At 47.3% G+C, this 20,035-nt stretch overlaps 1 protein-coding gene across 3 annotated transcripts in view; it reads left to right on the top strand.

The window, feature by feature from the left end:
• Positions 1 to 20,035, top strand: part of NCSTN (nicastrin) — a 1,205,995-nt gene that overhangs the window by 1,051,252 nt on the left and 134,708 nt on the right. For all 3 annotated transcript variants that reach the window (XM_069635427.1, XM_069635426.1, XM_069635429.1), the window contains one exon: positions 19,683 to 19,779. In XM_069635427.1, the coding sequence (XP_069491528.1) occupies positions 19,683 to 19,779 (97 nt within the window). The remainder of the gene's footprint in view (positions 1 to 19,682; positions 19,780 to 20,035) is intronic.

Raw genomic sequence — 20,035 nt, 5'->3', positions numbered from 1 at the left:
TGTGCAGCCAGTACAACACTGGTTGCGTCATGATGGCATATTGGATCTCAATAAGGCCAAAATTGCATGATAAATCTTTAAGGGCACCGAAAGACCCTCGCCCTCCAGTCTTATCACCAGGTTTCTAATAAGGCTACACTGACGGAGATGTGAAAGTGAAGACCTTGCTATCTGGTCTTGCCATTTCAAGTTGTTCGAGAAGATCAGCCCCAGGTATGTGTATGAGTCAACGGACTCCAGGGGCTGACCGTTCAGATTTAAGTTTGCCCGTGCTTGGGCATTTTTCCCAACCCGACCCACCTGCATGGTTTTGGTTTTGGAAAAATTAATTCTTAGGCCCTTTGCAGACCAAAGTTTAGGAAAAACATCCAATTGGTTTTGCAGGCCAACCATAGTTTTTGAGAGCAATACTGCATCATCCCCAAACAGCAGGCTCCATTTTCTATTGGCTAACATTGGGGCGTCTCTCACGGCTTCTAAAAAGCTAGGCACCAGGCTATTAATGTATAATAGAAATAGTAGGGGTGCCAGAACGCAGCACTGCCTAACCCCTACATCTATGAATACTGGATTAATTAGCTCACAAAACCCCCAGTTTATTTGTGCTGTGTTCCCAGAATACAGTGTCTTGATAGCATTACCCAGGGAAGGTGGAATATCCAGACCCTCTAACACAGCCCACAGAGAGTCCCTCTGGACCATGTCAAAGGCCGCCTGCAGGTCCACAAATGGCAGTTGGAGACATTGGGAATTGAGAAGCATGTATCTCCGACATAGGAGGTCCAACCTCATAGCCTGATCTACTGTGGAAATTCCGGCTCTAAATCCTGCTTGCACTTCGGAAAGGATACCTTCACTTCCAACCCAATTCTCCAGATGGTGCAAAAACACCCTGGAGTAAAGTTTTGCCAGTGAATCGATCAACGAAATCGGCCTATAGTTGCTCGGGGCATCCCGGTCACCCTTCTTGTGTATTGGGATAATGATTGCCTCCCGGTAGGCAGTTACTAAAAAAGATACCATTAAAAAATTTCGTTAAGAAAGGTACCCAAATCATGGGTTCACCTTTTAAAAAGATCAATCTGAATATAATCCAGACCAGGGGCCTTGACAAAAAATCAAAGTGTTGGGCTAATTCTGGCATACTTTTTCTGCACGGGTTCCCCATGGGGGGCCAAGGAAGACAAGTGTCCATCTTCATTTTCCTGGGCCCTTGGGATCTATCAAGCAACTTTAAGCAACACAACGAACACACCATTTCAGAAGCGGTCATAGGCTACCTGCATTTTTATTTAAAGTGGGGCTAGCGTTGAACAATGTAAAAACCACTGCTTGACTCCCACGAAGGTTGGGTGAGTGCATGCATTTAACAAGACATTAAGAAAGCTCCAGAGCATGGGTAATTTGGAGCCCAATTTGTTAATTTGCCCAGGACCTCCAGTTGATTCTTTATTGTAAACCACTATTCATAGGGTAACTCGAGCACTTTTATCTCCCCCATGGGTCAAATTCAGTCTTTCAATGATCAGTACCCTCTAGATGGCCAATGCTCTGTTCCCTTCATTTTGTTCAACACTGCTTCTCTTCCCTTTATTAATGTCTTAATTTCTTGGTTAAGATCTAAAATAATGGTTTATATAGCTGTTACCATTTAATTGTAGGCAATTTGAAGTCATCATCATAATCGTGCTTATGGAGAGTTGCAAACCCAGCACTCATGACTGTTTTTTTTCTCCAAGTTAATTGTTTAAACTTATACTTCCCCAGTTATGTGGTCATGAAGCACCTTCAAGTGCAAATATCTTCAGCACAGCAGATTCAGCCATTGAGTGAATCGTGAATTGTCTAAAACTACAGTCCATTTTTATTTATTTTTAAAGTGGCAAGCTGGATAGCAATCATATTTTTATTGGTATATTAAACCAACTCAAAAAATGACCTTGATGAAACTGAGAACTAATATTTTGTCTCTACTCATTGGGACATCAAAATAGCTCTAACACATGGGTGTTTTGCCTAGATAAGAGCTGCCATATTTTTGAGTTTGCATCTTACTTGATCGGTAAAACGCGATGGCTCAACTGCGATATGTTAGCAGCGTACTGCTTATAAGGGCCAGCTATCTTGTGTAGATGGGTAATATTGCTGATATTTATTATGTTATATTTATTATGAGATATTCTGTTTTAAGAAATATAGAGGTTCCTTTTCAGGATTTTGGTTGTACGTGTAGTTTATTTTTCACATGCAATTGTTTAATTGTTTTATTTAATATACCATTTTTTTGTTTTTTGTTCTTTTATGAAAATACTGATTGAATTGATTTGGCAAGCAAACATTTGCAGTAAGTAAGCCTCACACCCCAAGTAAAAAAGTAACATTGAAAGGTTTTAAGGGCTTGATATAAACATCCAGGACCCAGCAGACTTGGAATAAGAGTTCCGAATAGTGAAAGCTTTTTTTTCCTCTTCTTTAAATTTGAGTTCTTCCAGCCTTCATGCCAGTTCATGACACAGTGAGTGTTACAAATTCTCCTAGAGATTGAATGTTTATCTGCTAAATACCCATGCTGCTTCCATTCAAGTGCTTTGAAGATAGCAGCATTGTTTAAACGGTATATGATAATGACGGTTTAGTTTTCAAATTTAAATCTTAATTTTTAAGGGCATAACAAGACATGCAATAAACAAATAGAGTAAGAAACTGTCAGCAAGAACGTATCCTTAACTCTGCCTCTTTCCTCCAAACTTGCCCATCCCCCCTCATTGTCCACCCCCTCCTCTCATCTAGGTATAATACCAACAGGAACTAAAGAGAAGGAAACATGAGATAGAAAGGGCAGCCTGGGAAGGTTTTCTGGATGTCGCCCGAAAAGGGGACCAGAAAGCCTTCTGGGCTTATGTAAAAAGCGGGCCAGAGGGATGCGGGACCAACGTGGGAAGTGGCACTCATGTGGAAGAAGGGGCTTGGCTTTCCCATTTTGGGAATTTTTTTCGGGTCAGAGTGTGCACAGGCTGACATAGTTTATGCAGGTCCCTGCTTGAAGTTTGAGATGGAGGAGACGGTAAAGGCTATAAAGCTTCAAGCGCATAACCGAGCCTCGGGACCGGATATGATCCCCTCAGACTTGTTTCAGGACCCTGTTGATTTGTGGGCACCTCTTTTAACAGTGGCATTTAATGCCTGCCTAAAATCAGGGAAGTATCCCCCGTCCTGGAAAAAGGCAATCATTTTTTCCAATCTTTAAAAAAGGGGATATATCCAGCCCGGGTGCATATAGGCCAATCTCCTTGTTGGACTCATCCTTTAAAATCTTTGGGAGAATTCTGTTGGCCCAAATTGAAACCTGGATCGGGTAACAGTCGATTCTCTCGGACATCCAATTTGGGTTTCGCCCTGGAGTGGGTACAATTGAACAGAGTCTCAATCTCTACGTTTTAGTGGCCAACTCAGTTTTTTGTCAGGGCGAGTCAGTTTATCTGGCCTTTATGGACCTAAGCACGGCCTTTGACAAAGTGGACAGAGCCAAGTTCTGGGCGGTGCTTGGGTCTTTAGGGTGCCCTGGGGAGATTCTGCGTGCTTTGGTCGATCTCCACACTGACAATGAGGCTTGTGTACGTAGTGGGCCAGGTGGGCATTGCACGGCATGCTTTAGGGTGGGGTGGGGTGTAAGGCAGGGGTGTGCGTTGGCCCCCATTTGTTTCTGCCTCTATATCAATGGTCTCTCTCGGGACCTCATTGATGTAATGGCCGACTTTTTGGTATTGGGGGGAAGGGGCTTTCCAGAATGCCTATGCAACCTTTATGAACAATTTGGGCCTAAAAATAAATACTAAGAAGTCCGCAGTAATGGCCTGCGTTGGAAGAAAATGCTCAGTACCCATGAAACCTATGCAATGTGCAGGGGAAATGATCCCTAGAGTCAAGGTGTTTGACTATCTTGGAATCAGTTTTTCCGAGGCCTTAAATGGCAGGGCCCATGTGGCAAAGCAGTCGGTAAAGATGAGTCAACAGATAGGTGGTTTATTCGGATTTATGTCAAAATGTACGGCTCAGCCCCTTGATGTGATCATGAAAATCTATGGTACACAAACTGTGGCTTCCACCATGTATGGTGCAGCCATTTGGGGTTTTCAAAATGCGGCTGAAATCCAGGGTAAAGAGAGTTAATTCTTTAAAAATCTGTTGGGGCTCCTGACCAGTGCCTCTGGAATAGCTATCCACAGAGAACTGGGGGCAGAGTTTTGGGAGGACCAGTGGGCGATGGCACCTCTTTTCTTCTGGGTTCGGCTGTGGGCCAACGAATACGCCACTCTTTGCCACTCTATCATACGCACAGTGTTGGGTAGATCTGGCTGGAAAAAAATCCTTGGCTAGCATATGTTTCGGCTAATTTGGGGGAGGCTAATTTAAGTGCCCTCTTCCCGCCTGCTTCTCTAATAACCAAGCAAGAGGGGGTAGCTCACAAAGTTACACTGGGAGAAACTGTAGTAAGGAAAAGAATTCTCCTTGAGTATGTTCGGAAACGTGGCCCATTTCACTCTAGTATCAGCAGACTCACTGGAATCCAACCTTATTTGACTTGGAGCCCCCTTAAAAAAGACAGATGGCTGATTACGAGGGCACGTTTTGATTCTCTTCGGCTGCAAGGAAACACGCATAACTGGAAAGGCTTTCCTAGTCTCGTGGGTTGCCAGGTTTGCGGCTATCAGCGCGAGGACCTTCCGCATTTGTTGTTTTTTTGTACAGGGTATACTTGTATACGCAGAATGTCTCTGGTCCCTGCCCTTAACAAAACAGAGATCCGCTCATACAGGGCTGCACTTGTGTTCCTTTTGAGTGCCGAGACAGACTTTACATCCTGGGCTCTGCTGACCTTTTTAAAAAGAGCGATGTATTTCAGAAAGAGCTTACTAAAACTGCAAGGCGGTGGAAGCTAGTGCCACAAATTATACAAAACTATATTGGGTTAATTGGTTGAGTTCTGTCCTCTGCTTGATTTTATTTCTCAATTTTAATCTGGCCTCCTTACTTGTAATCAAGTGATAGTTAATTTTTAATTATTGCACTTTGTCCAATGTAATATCCACTGATTATTTTTCTTTCTGTTTTTTGTATAATTGTAAATTTTAGATATGTGAATAATTGTATTTTTGTTGTTTAATGGAACTTTTTATATTTCCGAATAAACTTGTTTGACTAACATAATATCTTATAAACACATTGGTTTCCTGTGCTATATCTTCAATCGGCTATAAAACCGTATCAGTTATCTTGAAGTCCTTAAATATTTAGTAAAGAAAGAAAACCATCACTCCTCCTATGTTGCACCGAGATTCATTAAGCAAATATGTGAGGTATTCCAAAACAGAAATATCCCTCATCCTCTGAAGTCACTATTTCTTTGAGGGGATCGCAGCCCTTTTGCATTGATGTGCAACTCAGCTCCTCGCAGCTTTTAACATGGTGTGAGACATATGATTCCAGTGTAACTCCTCCCCTCTATCCTCGCTCACCCCAAGTAACATCAACAAGGGGAAGAAAGTCCTCTGGATACTATCCAGTTACCTCACTCATAGCATAACCTTAGTCAAGAACCTCCTATATCTTCCCGCACTCAACAAATGTGCCAGAAAGCAGCCCCTTTATTATTACACTGTCCGCAATTCGCAGACTCACTCCAGGGTGCATCTTCGGCAGCTTTTTTGAAGGAGATATCCCGCCTCTGTAAATGTTTAGCCGCCTGCCATCTATATGGCATGGATACAGTGCCATGGGGAACCTTCCTACACATGTTGGACCATAGAAAATCTGAAATTGCTCCACCCAAGTCTCTCCCCCATCCTGCCCTAGCCTTTGCATCCCCAGGTGGTTCAGCCCAGAGCAACTCTTTATAGATAGCGGTCACCAGACCCTTTGTTTCCCAACTTCACAGAAGGATTCTGTCAAAGGCTGTCAATTCCCTATGGAGGTTGTCTCTCCACCTCGGGTCCTGGAGTGCCCCCTTCAGTTGTACATGATGAAATACTGAAAGATCACCAATCTGAAGGTACTCCCCCTAAACGTGTAATGGAAGGAAACTGTCCCCCATCCCACATCTGTCCCGCTTTTGCCAAGACAGCCTCAAACCACCTTTGGCAACCCAGTTGTTCATTGATCACATCACGCATTGGTGGGGCCCATATACAATTTAGTGGAGTGGGCCATGACGTGAGCCATTGAGTATGTCCACCCTCCTTCCATACATTTAAACTGCACCGAATGTCCTTGATGTTCTAGGACTCTTAGGAATTCTATTCTACGGGACTCACAACCACTCTCCCAGGTAAACAGGTGCTAGAGCCAGAACAGAATTTTCCAGACTCACCCATTGCTTGGACGTGAATGGGTTCAGATCGTCCGCCAGAACATGAACCTGCGCCACATTGTAATACTGTGACATATTGGGGCATGCCAAACTGCCCATCTCTTTCTTAAGGATTACCGTATTTATATGCAATTCTAGGGCTGGTTTCCTTGCAGAGGAAGCGCAGCAGAGCCTGCTTAACGGTTTGGAGAAATGTGTCGGCACTACAGTGGGCTCCATTTGAAACAGGAATAGAAACTTGGGAAGAAGAGTCCTCTTAATGCAGTTAATCCTAGCTATCCAAGATAATTGCATTTTACCCCATCTTTCCAGATCATGCCTAATTCTGGTCCATAGGGGCAACTAGTTCTCCTCAATTGGCATGGTCTGCAGCTATTCCTATTCGACGCCCTCTGTCAGTCCCTCTGGGAAGATTACTGATTTGGCGAGATTTATTTTACATCCCTACACCTTACTATAGTCCTGTAAGGCCCTCAAAGTACGGGAGAGCCTGTCTCGGCTTGACCACATACAGCAGAGCATCGTCTGCAAATAGGGCCAAATTATAGGTTTGTCCTTGGACCGATATCCTCTGGATATCCTTTGTATACAGCAAAGGAAAAAGTGGGTGGCCTTGTCTAGTATCTCTATAGAAGGAAAAAGAATGGGATTACATCCCATTAACAATCACTTTGGCTGAGGGAGCCAAGTAGTATGCCCTGATCCAGCCCATCCACATCTCCCCCATATCCACCTTCCTTAATACTGCTCTCAGCAACTAAGACAATCTCATGCAAACCACGCCTCGATGCCTGTGGGCTGTTAGTGCGCGCTACAAATCCAAATAGATAAATAAAAGCCTGCTGACATCTAGGGAGATTATCAGTGTCTCTTCACACTTGCCCTCTGGGGACGCAAGGAGATCCAGCGTCTTTCTATGATTGTCCGCCCTTTGCCTATCTGTACAAAGCCAGACGGATCTGGGTGGTCCAATTTCGGGAAAATGATCTCAAGCCTTGACGTTAGCACCCAATGCAAAGATCTTGGCATTTATATTCAAGAGTGATATTGCTCTCTATAAGATGAGCAGTGGGTCAAATCCTTTCCCTCTTTCGGGATTACTGCTATCCAGGCCTCGAAGAAGGTGGCATCGCTACTCTTTTTAATACAATTAAAAACCTTAACCAATGTGGAGGCCAAGAGATTCACAAACAGTTCATAAGTAGCTGACTTGAAATCATCTTCCCGCAGGGTCTTCACCGTATTAACATGTTGAATGGCACTCTTCACCTCACCCAAACTAATCTTAGGCTCCAGGGTCACCCAATTTTCGAATGACTGTGAGGGAAGGGGGACATCCCTCAGGTAACTCTCGACCTCAGATTCTTAGACCGTCTCTTCGTTACCATCAAGGGCCTCATAAAATTCCGCAAATCTCTGGAAAATCCCCTCAGGTTCTCTGACATTGTTTCCGGCTCCCCCTTATCCGGTCTACCCTTCTCTCATTACTGCCAGTTCCAAGCCTATTTGCCGGAATGGATCCCACCCTATGCCTTTCTCATAGTACCTTTGTTTTGTGAGGTTCATGGTTCTGCTAACCTCTCCCAGAAGCAGATTGTGTAACTCCTGCATTTTTTGATAATGTAGTTTTAAACTGGGCAAATGTAAGTCAACTGGAGTAAAATATTAATTTTGATTTTCTACCCTGAAAGTAGATATCAAGCATAGTGTAGAATAGTTTTAAGAGTAGCCGGAGAGGCCAGCAGGGGGCGCAGGCAGATGGATGCATGATTGCTGAACTATGGCCCGTGCCCTGTGTACTTGAGGTGTTTTGGCGGAGTTAAGCGCCTGATAGCTGTGGTGACAGGGTCTCGGGGAAGCGGAAGAGCTGCTGCACTTGTGGCGTTAATGGCAGCTGCCCCCGCGCGAAGCAGATACCGGCCCGTGTTCTGGAGACCCAGTGCGGTGGCACCGATAGGCCGCAGGGCCAGGTGCAAAAACACTGGCACAACGGAGGGTGTACCCTGCAACTATGGCAGGCTGTGCCCGGAGGATAGAAGAGGAGATGGAGGGCCGGTGCGGGCCCTGGAGCTGGGGTGAAGCCGGGGGGTCGGAGGTCCTGCCAGAGTGACGCGGGACCTGGTACAGCACCCTTTGCGGCTGCCGACTGCAGGGAAGGTTGGGCCGTCGTGCCGTGCAGGGTGCTGAGACACAGAGCCTCTGGGCCTCTGGGCTGGCAGGGAGAGCCAGCGCTTTTTAGGAGGCCCCTGGGGAAGCAACGAGGTACGTGGAAGTGCCATCCAAAGGATGCACATGGTCCAGCCCGGGAGACTAGGTTCAGCCTGAGGAGATAATGAGGAGATAATGAGAGTGGAAACCCCTCTCCCACCGGGGTCAGAGGCGCCATTTCTGGATGTTGGGGACCAGTGCGGGTCCTGCACCATAGAGCGTAGTACTGTGGAGGTGGCTTGGAGGACAGGGACTCTGGGGGTTGGGGTCCCCAAGGATTGCTCCATAGAGGGATTCGGTGTAGGGCTGCTGCACGGCATCACAAGAGGAACACTGGGTACCGAGAGGCTACCACTGAGAGCCTGCTGAGGTTGGGTGCAGGTGGATCCAGGGTTGCTGATGGACTTTGGGGGTGCGGAGTGCTCAGTCGCTGGGTGCGGACACTGTTGAGGCAGACCACCTAGGAGGATCGGTGCTGCAGTGGGGAGTCGGTCAGTGAGACCAGAGGTAGGTGGTGATCCTTGTGAGCTGGTACCAGAAAAACTGACATAAACAGGGGAGTCGAGGCAATAGGGGCCCCTCTTACTTTAATGGACTGCCTACACCTCACTGGTGACAGGGAGTGGTACGAAGGTGCGGGGGCAGGGGGTGCTTTAAGCTGGAGGCGCTACCAGAAAGTGGAGCACGAGCTGAGATAGCCAAGTTAGATGTGCTGGAAAGTCGTGCTCTCACAGATCCAGTATCCCGACGGGGGAGAGATGGCAAAAGCAAAAGGGGGGGGGGGGCACACCGCTGTATAGCAGAGATCAGCACCATCAAAAGTGACATTCAAGCAATACTAGAAGAAATACTGGGAATGCGAACGGACATAAGAGCAAAGGTGGCAGACCTCTCAGCGAGGGTGGTCATCCTGGAAGATCGGATGGATGGGCTGGAGGCAAATCAAACCTCATCCACGACCCTCGAGTCACAGGTAGGGGTCCGCCTCCAAGGGGTGTAAAGGCGGGAGGAGGAACTACACCTTAAGGGGGAGGACACTGAGAACAGGGAGCAGCGAAACAACCTCTGCTTTTTTGGCCTGAGGGGGAATCCCCGGCAGGGCTGGAACGAAATATCCAGGAGATTATGGGGATTGTCCTGGGCTCTAAGGAGGGTGAGCAGGTGACCCTGGATAGAGTGCACCTGGCTGGTGGTGGAAGCAGAGGGCCCGCTAGGTCCTGGTCAGGCTGCACTACTACAGCGATAAGGCAGACATTTTGGAGAAGGCTCAGTGCATGGGGGACATTGAATATGTGGACTCCATAGTGGCTATATTTCAGGACCTCTCTGCCCACACCCTTCTGAAATGCAAGAAGTGTGGTCCCCTCACCAGATGGCTCCAGGAGAAAGGGGTGAGGTACAGGTGCGGATATCCCTTTGCACTTATTTTTGAATGCGAAGGAGAGAGGCTCCATCTGGTGTCTATGGAGGACATCAAACGGGCTGCAGAGGAACTTATGGGGCCCGGGCAATACAACCGCAGGGGATAAGAAGGGGAAGGGTCCTGTTTGGCCCGAAAGGGTGATGGCTCGAAGACGGATCCAGGAAGATGCAGAATGCAGGGGGTCAAGAAATTCCAGAAACTTAACACACCCTCCCCCTGCAAGGAAGTCACTTGAAGGGCACTCAGAGGGCTGGCTGAAGTTGTTTGTCTGTATGGGGGTCCTGCTGCTGTGGGCCCAGGATTCCTTAGAGTGTGGTTTTTGTTGATTTTGAGGTGGTTGGGGGTATAAACCTCATGGAGTGACTACTTCACAGAAATCTCTATCTTTTCAATGTTATATGTTGGTGTTCTTGGAAGGGGGGGACAAGGGGAGTTATGAAAGGAGTGTTGGAGGGAGTCGATGGGTGACACATGAGAGGGGGCCAAGCGGTCCGCTCTGTCTCTTGGGTTTTCTTTGCCGAGCCCTGGTTTACTTGCACCTCGAGCCCTGGTCATTGCACTTGCATCCTCACTTGGGTTCCTCCCCATGTCCTGATTGGGGGGGGGGGGGGAGAGTGGGAAGGGAGGGGTATTTGTTAGTTGAGTTAAGGGCAATTTTTTTACTGATGTTGAGTTGAGAGGAAGGAATAGTGGTTGGGTCGAGTGGGGAGTTGGGTGGAAGGATCTGGGTGTTTCTGGTTCCAGTTCGAATGTTGCATGGGCAGTGTCACAAGATGCGCTGAGGGTGTGTGGGGGCTGCAGGAGGTAGGAAGGAGACGGATAATGTGACCACTGCAGGGGTCACACTCCTGGTGGTTCGACTGGTTTGACCAGTATGGTTAGGACACATGGTTGAACGCTTTAATGGGGAACAGGTGGAGAGCGGGGCTGGTGGAAGGGGTGGCAAGGGAGTAAGGGAATAGGGGAAGCGAGAGGGGGACTCATGCAGTGCTTCACACAGAATGTGAAGGTAGGGTACCTATTGGGAAATAAGACGGGCAATTCGCTGAGCTGAGGATAGTTACGCTAAATGTAAAGGGCCTAAACTTCCAAAACAAGAGATTGCTAACCGGCAACATGTTTCGCAAGCAGCGACTGGCAATCCTCTTTTTGCAGGAGACCCACTATAAGCAGGGGGTGGAATCTGCAATAAAGGGTGAGGACATTGGTATGAACCTCTGTGCTTCTCATAGGGACCTTAAGAAGGAGGGTGTGGGCATCTTACTAGGGAAAACATTTAAGATGACTTGGGAATAAAGGGATTCCACGAGTGAGTGCAGATCACACTGGTCACCTTATTTGTACCTAATGTGGGGCACTTAGAATTTGTGCACCAGGTATTCGGGCATTGGGAAGTTGGGGCAGAGGGGGTCATGATCTTGGGGGGGAGACTTTAACCTGGTGGCCGACCCAGCGTTTGACTGGTGGTAGGCAAGGAGAGGGGGGCCAGAAACAGTGGGTAAGGTGAACATTGAATTCCAGAACATCTTTCCAGATCACTACTTGTCTGATGTCTGGTGGGGTTCACCTTTCCGGACCAGGGGGTTCTTCTCTCCCCACACCAGATTTACACCTGGATAGACCTGTTGTTAGTCCCACAGGAACGGGTGATGGAGGTAAGGGCACCTGGCATAGTAGGATTGTTGTCTCTGTCTTCTGTGTATAGGCGCGTTATAAATGCCATATCATATTGTATCAAAGTTGAGGTGATAACCTGGTCAGATCACGAGCTGGTGGTGGCAGAGTGGAAGGTAATTAAACCGCCTCTGCAACATTTTCACTGGAGATGCAATGGCACCCTATTTAGGGACCAGGTATTCCAGTACTTTTTAGGGAAGGAGGTGCAGGCGTACTTTGAAACCAATGACTATGGAGAAACATGCATGGCAATGGCAAGGGAGGCAGCGAAGGCCACATTCAGGGGACTCATCATTGCAGAAAGGTCACGAAAGATGAGGAAAAGGGGGATGGTTGAGGACGGGCTCTGGAAGGAACTGAAAACCTTACGGTCCCAATAGATCTAGAGGGATGCAGATAGGGAAAAACTTCTGTCCGAGATGAGGTATAAGAGGCAAGAGCTTCACACCGTATCAATAGGGGAAGTGGTAAAGAGGTTAAGGTTCACGCGTCAAAATACTATGAATGCAGTGGCGTGGTCGGAGCGTTTCTAGCAAACTGAGTGAGGGGATGCAGGATGGAGAGGAGAGTAGACAGAGTGCGGGAAACCGACTGGACTATGGTGGAAAAAGGGGTCGACATCTCGGCCTGGTTCGCAGTTTAGTATCTGTATACCAAACCCATAGAGGCGGGGACAGAGGAAGTGTGGGATTATCTTGCCGGTCGGCAGCTCGCCAAGTTTACGGTGGCAGAGAGGGCGGTGCTTGAGGAGCAGGTGACACGGAATGAGGTGTTGTGGGCGATCCAAAGACTAAAAGCTGGGAAAGCACTGGGGGGAGGATGGGTTCACAGAAGTTTTTTACAAACAGTACCAGTCTTCACTGGCGGCGCACCTGGCTAGGCTGTTTAACTCTATTGTGGGGGAGGGCACATTCCACGGACGTTCCTCCAAGCTTTGATAGCAGTCATCCCTAAACCAGGGAAGTACCTAGCCAACTGTGCTTCTATAGGCCGATTTCCCTGCTTAATGTGGACACCAAAATCTTTGCCAGAGTGCTTGCGTCACGTCTGCAGTCCTGCCTCCCCCGGTTGATCCACCCAGATCAGGCTGCTTTCGTGATGCATAGACAGAGGGCTGACAACATGCGAACGACGCACCATGTTCTCAACTCACCGGTGGTGAAGGGGGAGGGGGCACAGTTGTTGGCTTTGGATGCCGACAAGGCCTTTGATCGGGTGAGTTGTGCCTTCATGGGGGAGGTCCTTTCGCCTATAGGGATAGGCCTGAGATGGAAGGGATGGATTGCATCTCTATATTCCAGTCCGACACCCAGGGTGGTTGCAAATGGGAGTGAATCACAGGCCTTCCTACTACAGCGGGTCACGCGACAGGGGTGTCCGCTCTCCCTGCTGGTGTATGTATTGATCATGGAACCGTGGGCCGCGGTAGTGAGGGAGGAGGAGGGAATAGGGCGTGTCACGTTGGGGGCAACAACATGCAAAGTCGGTCTCTTTGCAGACGATGCCCTGCTTTATATCACCAAGCCGACTCAGTCGGTACCCCCTCTGCTGGAAAGTTTGATGCGATACGGGGAACTATCCGGCTTCCAAGTTAACATGGAGAAATCAGTGGCCCATGAGGTAGGGGGATTGTCGGAGGCGGAGAAGGAATATGTCGAGGGGTTACCTTTCCAGGTGCAGGATGGCTCTTTGTTATTTGGGGATACAGGTAACGCATCATTATAGTTACCTCTTCTTTAAGAACTTCCTGCCATTGTGGTCGGCCATGAGAAAAGACTTGAAGAGGTGGGCGGGATTGAGATTGGTCATGGATGGTGCACCTAAACTGTATCAAGATGGTGTTGTTGCCCAAATTCCTGTTCTTATTCCAAATGCTCCCGGTGATGATCCCGCCATCATTCTTTGTGGATGTGAGGGCGGCCATGCTGAAATTCCTCCGGGCAGGGGCAAAGCAAGGGTAGCCTACAAGACATTGATTTTACCGAAGGAGGAGTGGGGTGTTGGAGTCTGAGATCTTCAGACATACTATAAGGCAGCCCAGCTTTGTGTATTGATGGATCACCTGGACCCGCTTTCTGACAAACAGTGGGTGCCGATGGATAATGCCATTCTGGTCCTAGTCCCTCTGAGCGAATGGTTGTGGGTACCCAGACCCAGTATACCAAGAAGGGTGTTGGACCAACCGCTTCTGGAGGTCTTGTGGTCCATTTGGAAAGATGGGGGGTGGACAGGTGGCTGTCCATGTGGCCTTCACCTCTGAGTTGTATCTGGGCCACGCCTTTGCGGGACGGGATCGAGGAGCTGCTAGCATTCCAGCTTTGGCACGATGCAGGACTGAGCAGGGCCAGTGAAATGTGGGATGGAGGGACCTTCAACTCGTTAAGTAGGCCGGAGTAGTGCTTGGGCCTTGGAAAGCTGTCGATATTCTGCTACCTACAGTTGAAGAGAGTGCTGACGGAAGGTCATTGGGGTGAAAACTTGAAGAGGGAACTGACAGCATTTGAACAGCTCTTGATTACCGAAAGGGGCTCTAAGGGACTCATTGCTGGGCTGTACAGGACAATCCTATTGGCAGAACCCAGGGACCTACTCCCAGCTAGGGTCAGATGGGGGCAAGACCTGGGGAAAAACATTGATGCTACATTGTGGATGCAGTTGTGTAGGAGGGTTGCACGCTCGACGGTCTCTCTGCAGTATAGACATCAAGCTATGAAGCTGATACATAGATGGAATTATCCACCCGCTCTGATAGCTAAAACGTGTAAGGGGTATGATCCACACACTGTTGAAAGTGCCACCAGGTGTGGGGAGATTATAACCATATGTGGGGGGGGTGTCCTAGAGTGCAATCTTACTGGAAGGAGGTGCTATCATGGATAAAAGGGGTAGGTGGGATTTATAGGGAGCTCTCGCCGGGGCTTCTGCTTTTTGGGGGCATGGTTAGAGGAGGAGAGTGAGCTGGGAGTTAGGCATATGCTGTAGGTCATGTTGGTTGCTGCAAAATGTTGCTTAGCCCAATTGTGGAAAAGACTGCTCATGCCTGTGGAAAGGGAGTGGGTGGTGAAGGTCAGAGCAATATACGACATGGAATACCTCACATGTCTTAGATGAGTTCCGGTCTTATGTATGAGCTATTGGCTCCCCTTTTTTGAGATTTATCGTCGGTGAGTGAGGTTGTGGAAGAGGCCCGGATCCGGGGAGGATGGGATGGTCTCTCTGCGTTGGAGCCGCCATGTTACAATTGAGACATTGGGCATTTGGTTGGGAAAAGTGACTGAGTGAAATAGCCGTTAATTGGCTTGAGGTCCCTTGAACTGTCCTGCTCAGAAAGGGATAACACCCTTGACTTTAACTGTTTGGAGTTAATTGGAACTTGCTGCATGAGGGGGAGGGGGCAAGGAGGTGGTGGAAAGGGCAGGGGTGTGGGGAGGGTGAGACAAGAGGAGAATGTGGGACTAAGTTGGGTTGGTTCTTGAGGAAAGGTCTTATGTTGGTTTGTAATGCAATATTTGAAATGCCAACAAAGTTTAATTTTGAAAAAAAGAGTAGCCAATATGGGAGCAGGAATATCTGATAACCAAGAATTCCTGCCATTGAGACTTGATAAAACCAAGACTTAGACGCCTGAATAAAATTCAGCTTGTGGCGCAGGGTGCTAGGGCGAAGTAGTGAGGTGCCTATCGAAGCAATTAGATTAGAACTGGGCTTATCCTCCTTGTGTATTAATTATAAGAGTAAACAAAGCCTATGGCTGCTTAAACTAAAGTTTAGTGATCCCATCACAATGTTAGGAGATTTTAGGCAATTATTAACAAAAGAGCCAATGAGAGAGAGACTAGCTTTGCATGTATTTATGAATGCATGCAAGATTTTTCATGAGCAAATCAGTTGGTAACCTATCTTAGAAGATAGTTATTGGGCCAACAACAAGGTATTCTATAAAAGAAAGCTCACACATGGAACTGGTCCAATAATGTTAATCATCTAGCGAAACTAAGGAACATGCGTTTGCAGCATAGTCATTTAAAATTCTGCCCCCCAGCAAATTGTGTTAGTTACCCAAGACAAGGATTTGCATTGTATCATAATGAAAATAAGATTTAACTGTTTACCTTCATTATTAATAATGGGTGCCTGGGCTGATCTACCTAGAAATAATAGAATTTGGAGGCTATGCCAAGCAGCTTTAGAGTGCACTCAACATCTATTAACTTCATGTATGAAATTGAAATCACGCTATGAACAGTTATACAGTAAATATTTTCATGACTTTTGCTTTATCAGAGAGGATGCCTTTCGGTCCTATTTAACTTCTGGTCAATCTATAATAGTATCAAATATGATGTCTAATTTATGGAAAGATATAATGAAAATTTTAGGTTGGTGATCGTATGTCATATGGTCACAGCAAACTGATGGTCGCTGTGGCATCGTTGGAGGAAGGGATCATGATAACCCTGTCACGTTTCTGCTCGTTCTCCCAGTGCCGGTCTAGTTCTTTTCCAAGATGGCACCCCACGCCCCAGACTGGATTTCTATCACTCTGATCATCAACGCATCGCCTTGCAACCCTCCGGATTCCCTTTCCTGGGTAAGGCGCTAGTTTACTCCTGAGCTGCTTCCCTTGCATTCTGTATTCTCTCCTGACCCACCAATCCTGTCCTGGCTCACCTCTGCCCTTTCTATTTTCTCTGCCTCCTTCTTTCCTACCGTCTTCATTGCTCGCTTACCTCTGCATCTTCAGCTACGGCTTCACTTTCCATGCTGATTGTGTGGATACTGAAGGCTACAGCCACCTGCTTTCTGGGACGTCCCACGTTCCATTGGAATTCCACTGACTCTCTGCCATCTGGGTTTCTTTCTGCCGACTCTGCTTTTTCCCTGAATTTTGAGGCACTGTCCCTCTCGTCCGCTCCAGTGTACTTCCTGTGATTCCAGGATACACCATAGCGGCGCGCCAGGACCGACCTTACCTCTACCAGGATCGCCTTACAGATTAAAAAGAAGGATAAAACCAACCTTGCCTCCCAGCGCCACCTCCCGAAAGAGGATGTTATCAGTCTTAAAAGTGAGACATATTAGCTTTGTATATATTGTAGTATCCCCCCAGTCAGTAGGTGAGTCCCCTGGAGCCCCCTAGCCCCTCTAAAATCTTGGGCCTTCCTTTCATAGCCCCCAGGCCCCGCGTGCTGCCTAGCAGCCCCGGCCAACTCTCGTGGTCCTCCCCACCGCTCAGCCCACCTCCCAACCCTTCCACACTTTGATTGGCTGCCTGCATCCAGACAATGGGGAGTGTGCTTACTGCACCGGGGGATCTCGCCATTAACATCCGGCGTCCCCCGGTCAGCAGGTGAGTTCCCTGGAGCCCTCTGCCCCTCTAAAGTCTTGGGCCTTCCTTTCATAGCCCCCAGACCCTGTGTGCTACCTAGCAGCCTGGCCAACTCTCGTGGTCCTCCCCGCCCCTCAGCCCACCTCCCAACCCTCCCACACCTGTGATTGGCTGCCTGCATCCAGGCAATGGGGAGTGTGCTCGCTGCACCGGGGGATCTCGCCATTAACATCTGGCGTCCCCGGGTCAGCAGGTGAGTCCCTGGAGCCCCCTGGCCCCTCTAAACTCTTGGCTCTTTCTTTCATATCCCCCAAGTGCCGTGCGCTGCCTAGCAGCCCCAGCCAACTCTCGTGCTCCTCCCCGCCCCTCAGCCCGCCTCCCAACCCTCCCACACCCTTGATTGGCTGATTCCCTGGACTTAAAGGTTCCTCCCAGGGCAGCCCTCTGCCCGGCAGCCCCTTCGGCTAAGGGCCCCAAGACAAAGGGCGGCTCCAACAGATGCGGCTCCAAGCAGTGTCAGCAGGTGTCTGCAGGGGAAGCCAAGGAAGCCAGCAGCCAATAGACACCAACAAAACTGTGAGTGTGGCATGGATGGGGGGTAGAGCAATTACTCTGCTCCAGAAAGCCCTCTCCACTCTACCTTACCTCTCCATAACGTAGACTGCCATAGAATTACAAAATGCATAGTTAGAGAGATTTATGACCATTAGCCTAAATCAATTCTTGGATGGACTATAAATGTTGCATTGCACAATGCACCAACATACTAGCCGATGTTAACATGTGCAACACTTAGTTGAAAGTCCTAACCTTAGCTTGCGTCACATCTAGATAGAATTGTGAATGTTAGCATGTGCCACACTCAGCTGAAAATCTTAACCCTAGCATGCGTCACATCTAGATGGCTTTGTGAATGTTGGCTTGAGTCACATCTGGATGGAATTGTGAATGTTAGCTTGCATCACATCTAGATAGAATTGTGAATGTTGGCTTGCGTCACATCTAGATAGAATTGTGAATGTTGGCATGTGCCACACTTGGCTGAAAGACCTAACCTTAGCATGCATCACATCTGGATGGAGTCGTGATTGTAGACTTGCGTCGCATCTAGATAGAATTGTGAATGTTGGCATACGTCACATCTGGATAGAGTTGTGAATGTTAGAATGCGCCATGCTTTGATGCAATACTGAATGTTGCCAACTAACCAATCCACTAACAATTTCATCCGTCTGCATACACCTCTCAAACTCTAACCATACACAACCACAAGCCTTAAACGCAGCAAACCGCACCACACTGCAACAACAACACAAACTCCACATAGACTTGTACAACAGAACACGACTACCGACGGTAAAACACCCCAAGCCATGCCAACTGACCCACCGGGCTGAGGCTGCCAACAGAACATCTCTGCTTTCTTGCACTTTTCCAGCTTATTCCCACTAACTCAACCTCCCCTCACCCTTTTTCAGAGCCGCCAGAGCGCCAGGGGACCACTCCGGTGGTGGTAGTGAGCGGTACAAATATCCTTTAACATTAACAGTATATATTTTAGAGAGATGTTTAATTGTTGAATTATTATGTATAATTGAATGATATTATGAAATGTAATGTATTGTGATGTGTTAAAGGTTTTGATGTCAACCAAATAACACTTAAAACATTTTTTTAAAAATTTAGCTGACTCCTTAAAAAGATTTTGTTCATTCTTAAGAGACCTCTGAAACCAGCAGGATTCAGATATTTGTGGCGCATAGGATTGAATAGGTGAGAGCAGAGTCCATATTGAACCATGGAGATTTAGGAGATTGCTCAAGAGTGGAAGGGGAAGATGAACAAGAACGCCAGGATTAAACAGGAAGTGAGGATTTGCTGGCATTTAAATGTGTACCATGTTTAATGTAATAAAGTGTAAAGATATCTTCAGTAACATCCTGGAAGACACCCGCTCCCTCCCAAGCAGTCAACCTTCACTGATGAAACGCAACAAAGATGCAATTTTCTTTCATCACCACAATTTTCCATCCTGGTCTCCCAGCAAAGCTGTTGAGATGTTAAACAGGTAAGGTGACGGGTGAGAATCGTTGATCATGCCATTATGCAATGGGTAGGGTGGTGGTGGCCTGACCTGTTAGGTTTGATCTAGACAAATTGCATCCAATTAAATAAAGATGTAAACCATTGCAGGACAGGGCGAGAAAATCACAATGTAACAAGGGTGGACAATTGCTGTGTGATCAGTAATTTCCAAAGCAAATGTAAGTTGGAGGAGGGAAAGCAAATGGACATGATCATCGCCCAGCATGCTCAGAATATCATAAACTTACTTGAAGGTTTAATGTCTTGGTGCTATGAAAGGATGCTATTTAATATGAATGCCTAAAGTAAATCAAAGGAAGGAAGATTTGCAGTTGCAATAAAGCACATTTTCTAAATAAGTTAGCTAGGAACAGAAGACGGGCAATATTCTTGAAATTGTCCAAGTTGTTGGGGTCCAATGGGTTTGATTGTTGTTTTTTGGCAAATGCCATTCTTCTTTGAGCGTAGCATTGGACCAGATTCCAAACACAGAACTGTCCTTGTTTGTTCCACATTAGCACTCATCTGTTTTACTTTCTAGTTATTACCTCTAGGGTGCTTTCTGACAACCCTTTTCTTGTTTTTTGTTTCAGGTTTCTCGAATGTTGTATGGGTTCCTAGTAAAGTCCAACAACTCGTGGTTTCAGTCAATTGTTAACACTGATTATATGAAGCCTGACAGTATTTTAGGTAAGCAATAGTGAACATGAGCTTAGTACTCAGCTGCCTATTTATTCTATTTCTATTTTAATAAGTATGTAGTGCCAAATCCCAAAGGTAAATATGTTTACTATCTGACAACAGTAGGTAGAGCCTTCTTCCTAAGTAACTTTTTCAGCCTTTTCATGAATGCAACAAAGTACATGTTTTGCTCAGGTTGTCAGGTAAGATCATTTCACAGAATTGATTTGGAGATTACCTATGGATTTGTTGTTGAATTTAGGCA

The sequence above is a fragment of the Ambystoma mexicanum genome, chromosome 1q, assembly GCF_040938575.1.
Source record: "Ambystoma mexicanum isolate Mex_15411 chromosome 1q, UKY_AmexF1_1, whole genome shotgun sequence".
NCBI lineage: Eukaryota > Metazoa > Chordata > Amphibia > Caudata > Ambystomatidae > Ambystoma > Ambystoma mexicanum.
This window is presented reverse-complemented; position numbering and strand designations above follow the sequence as displayed.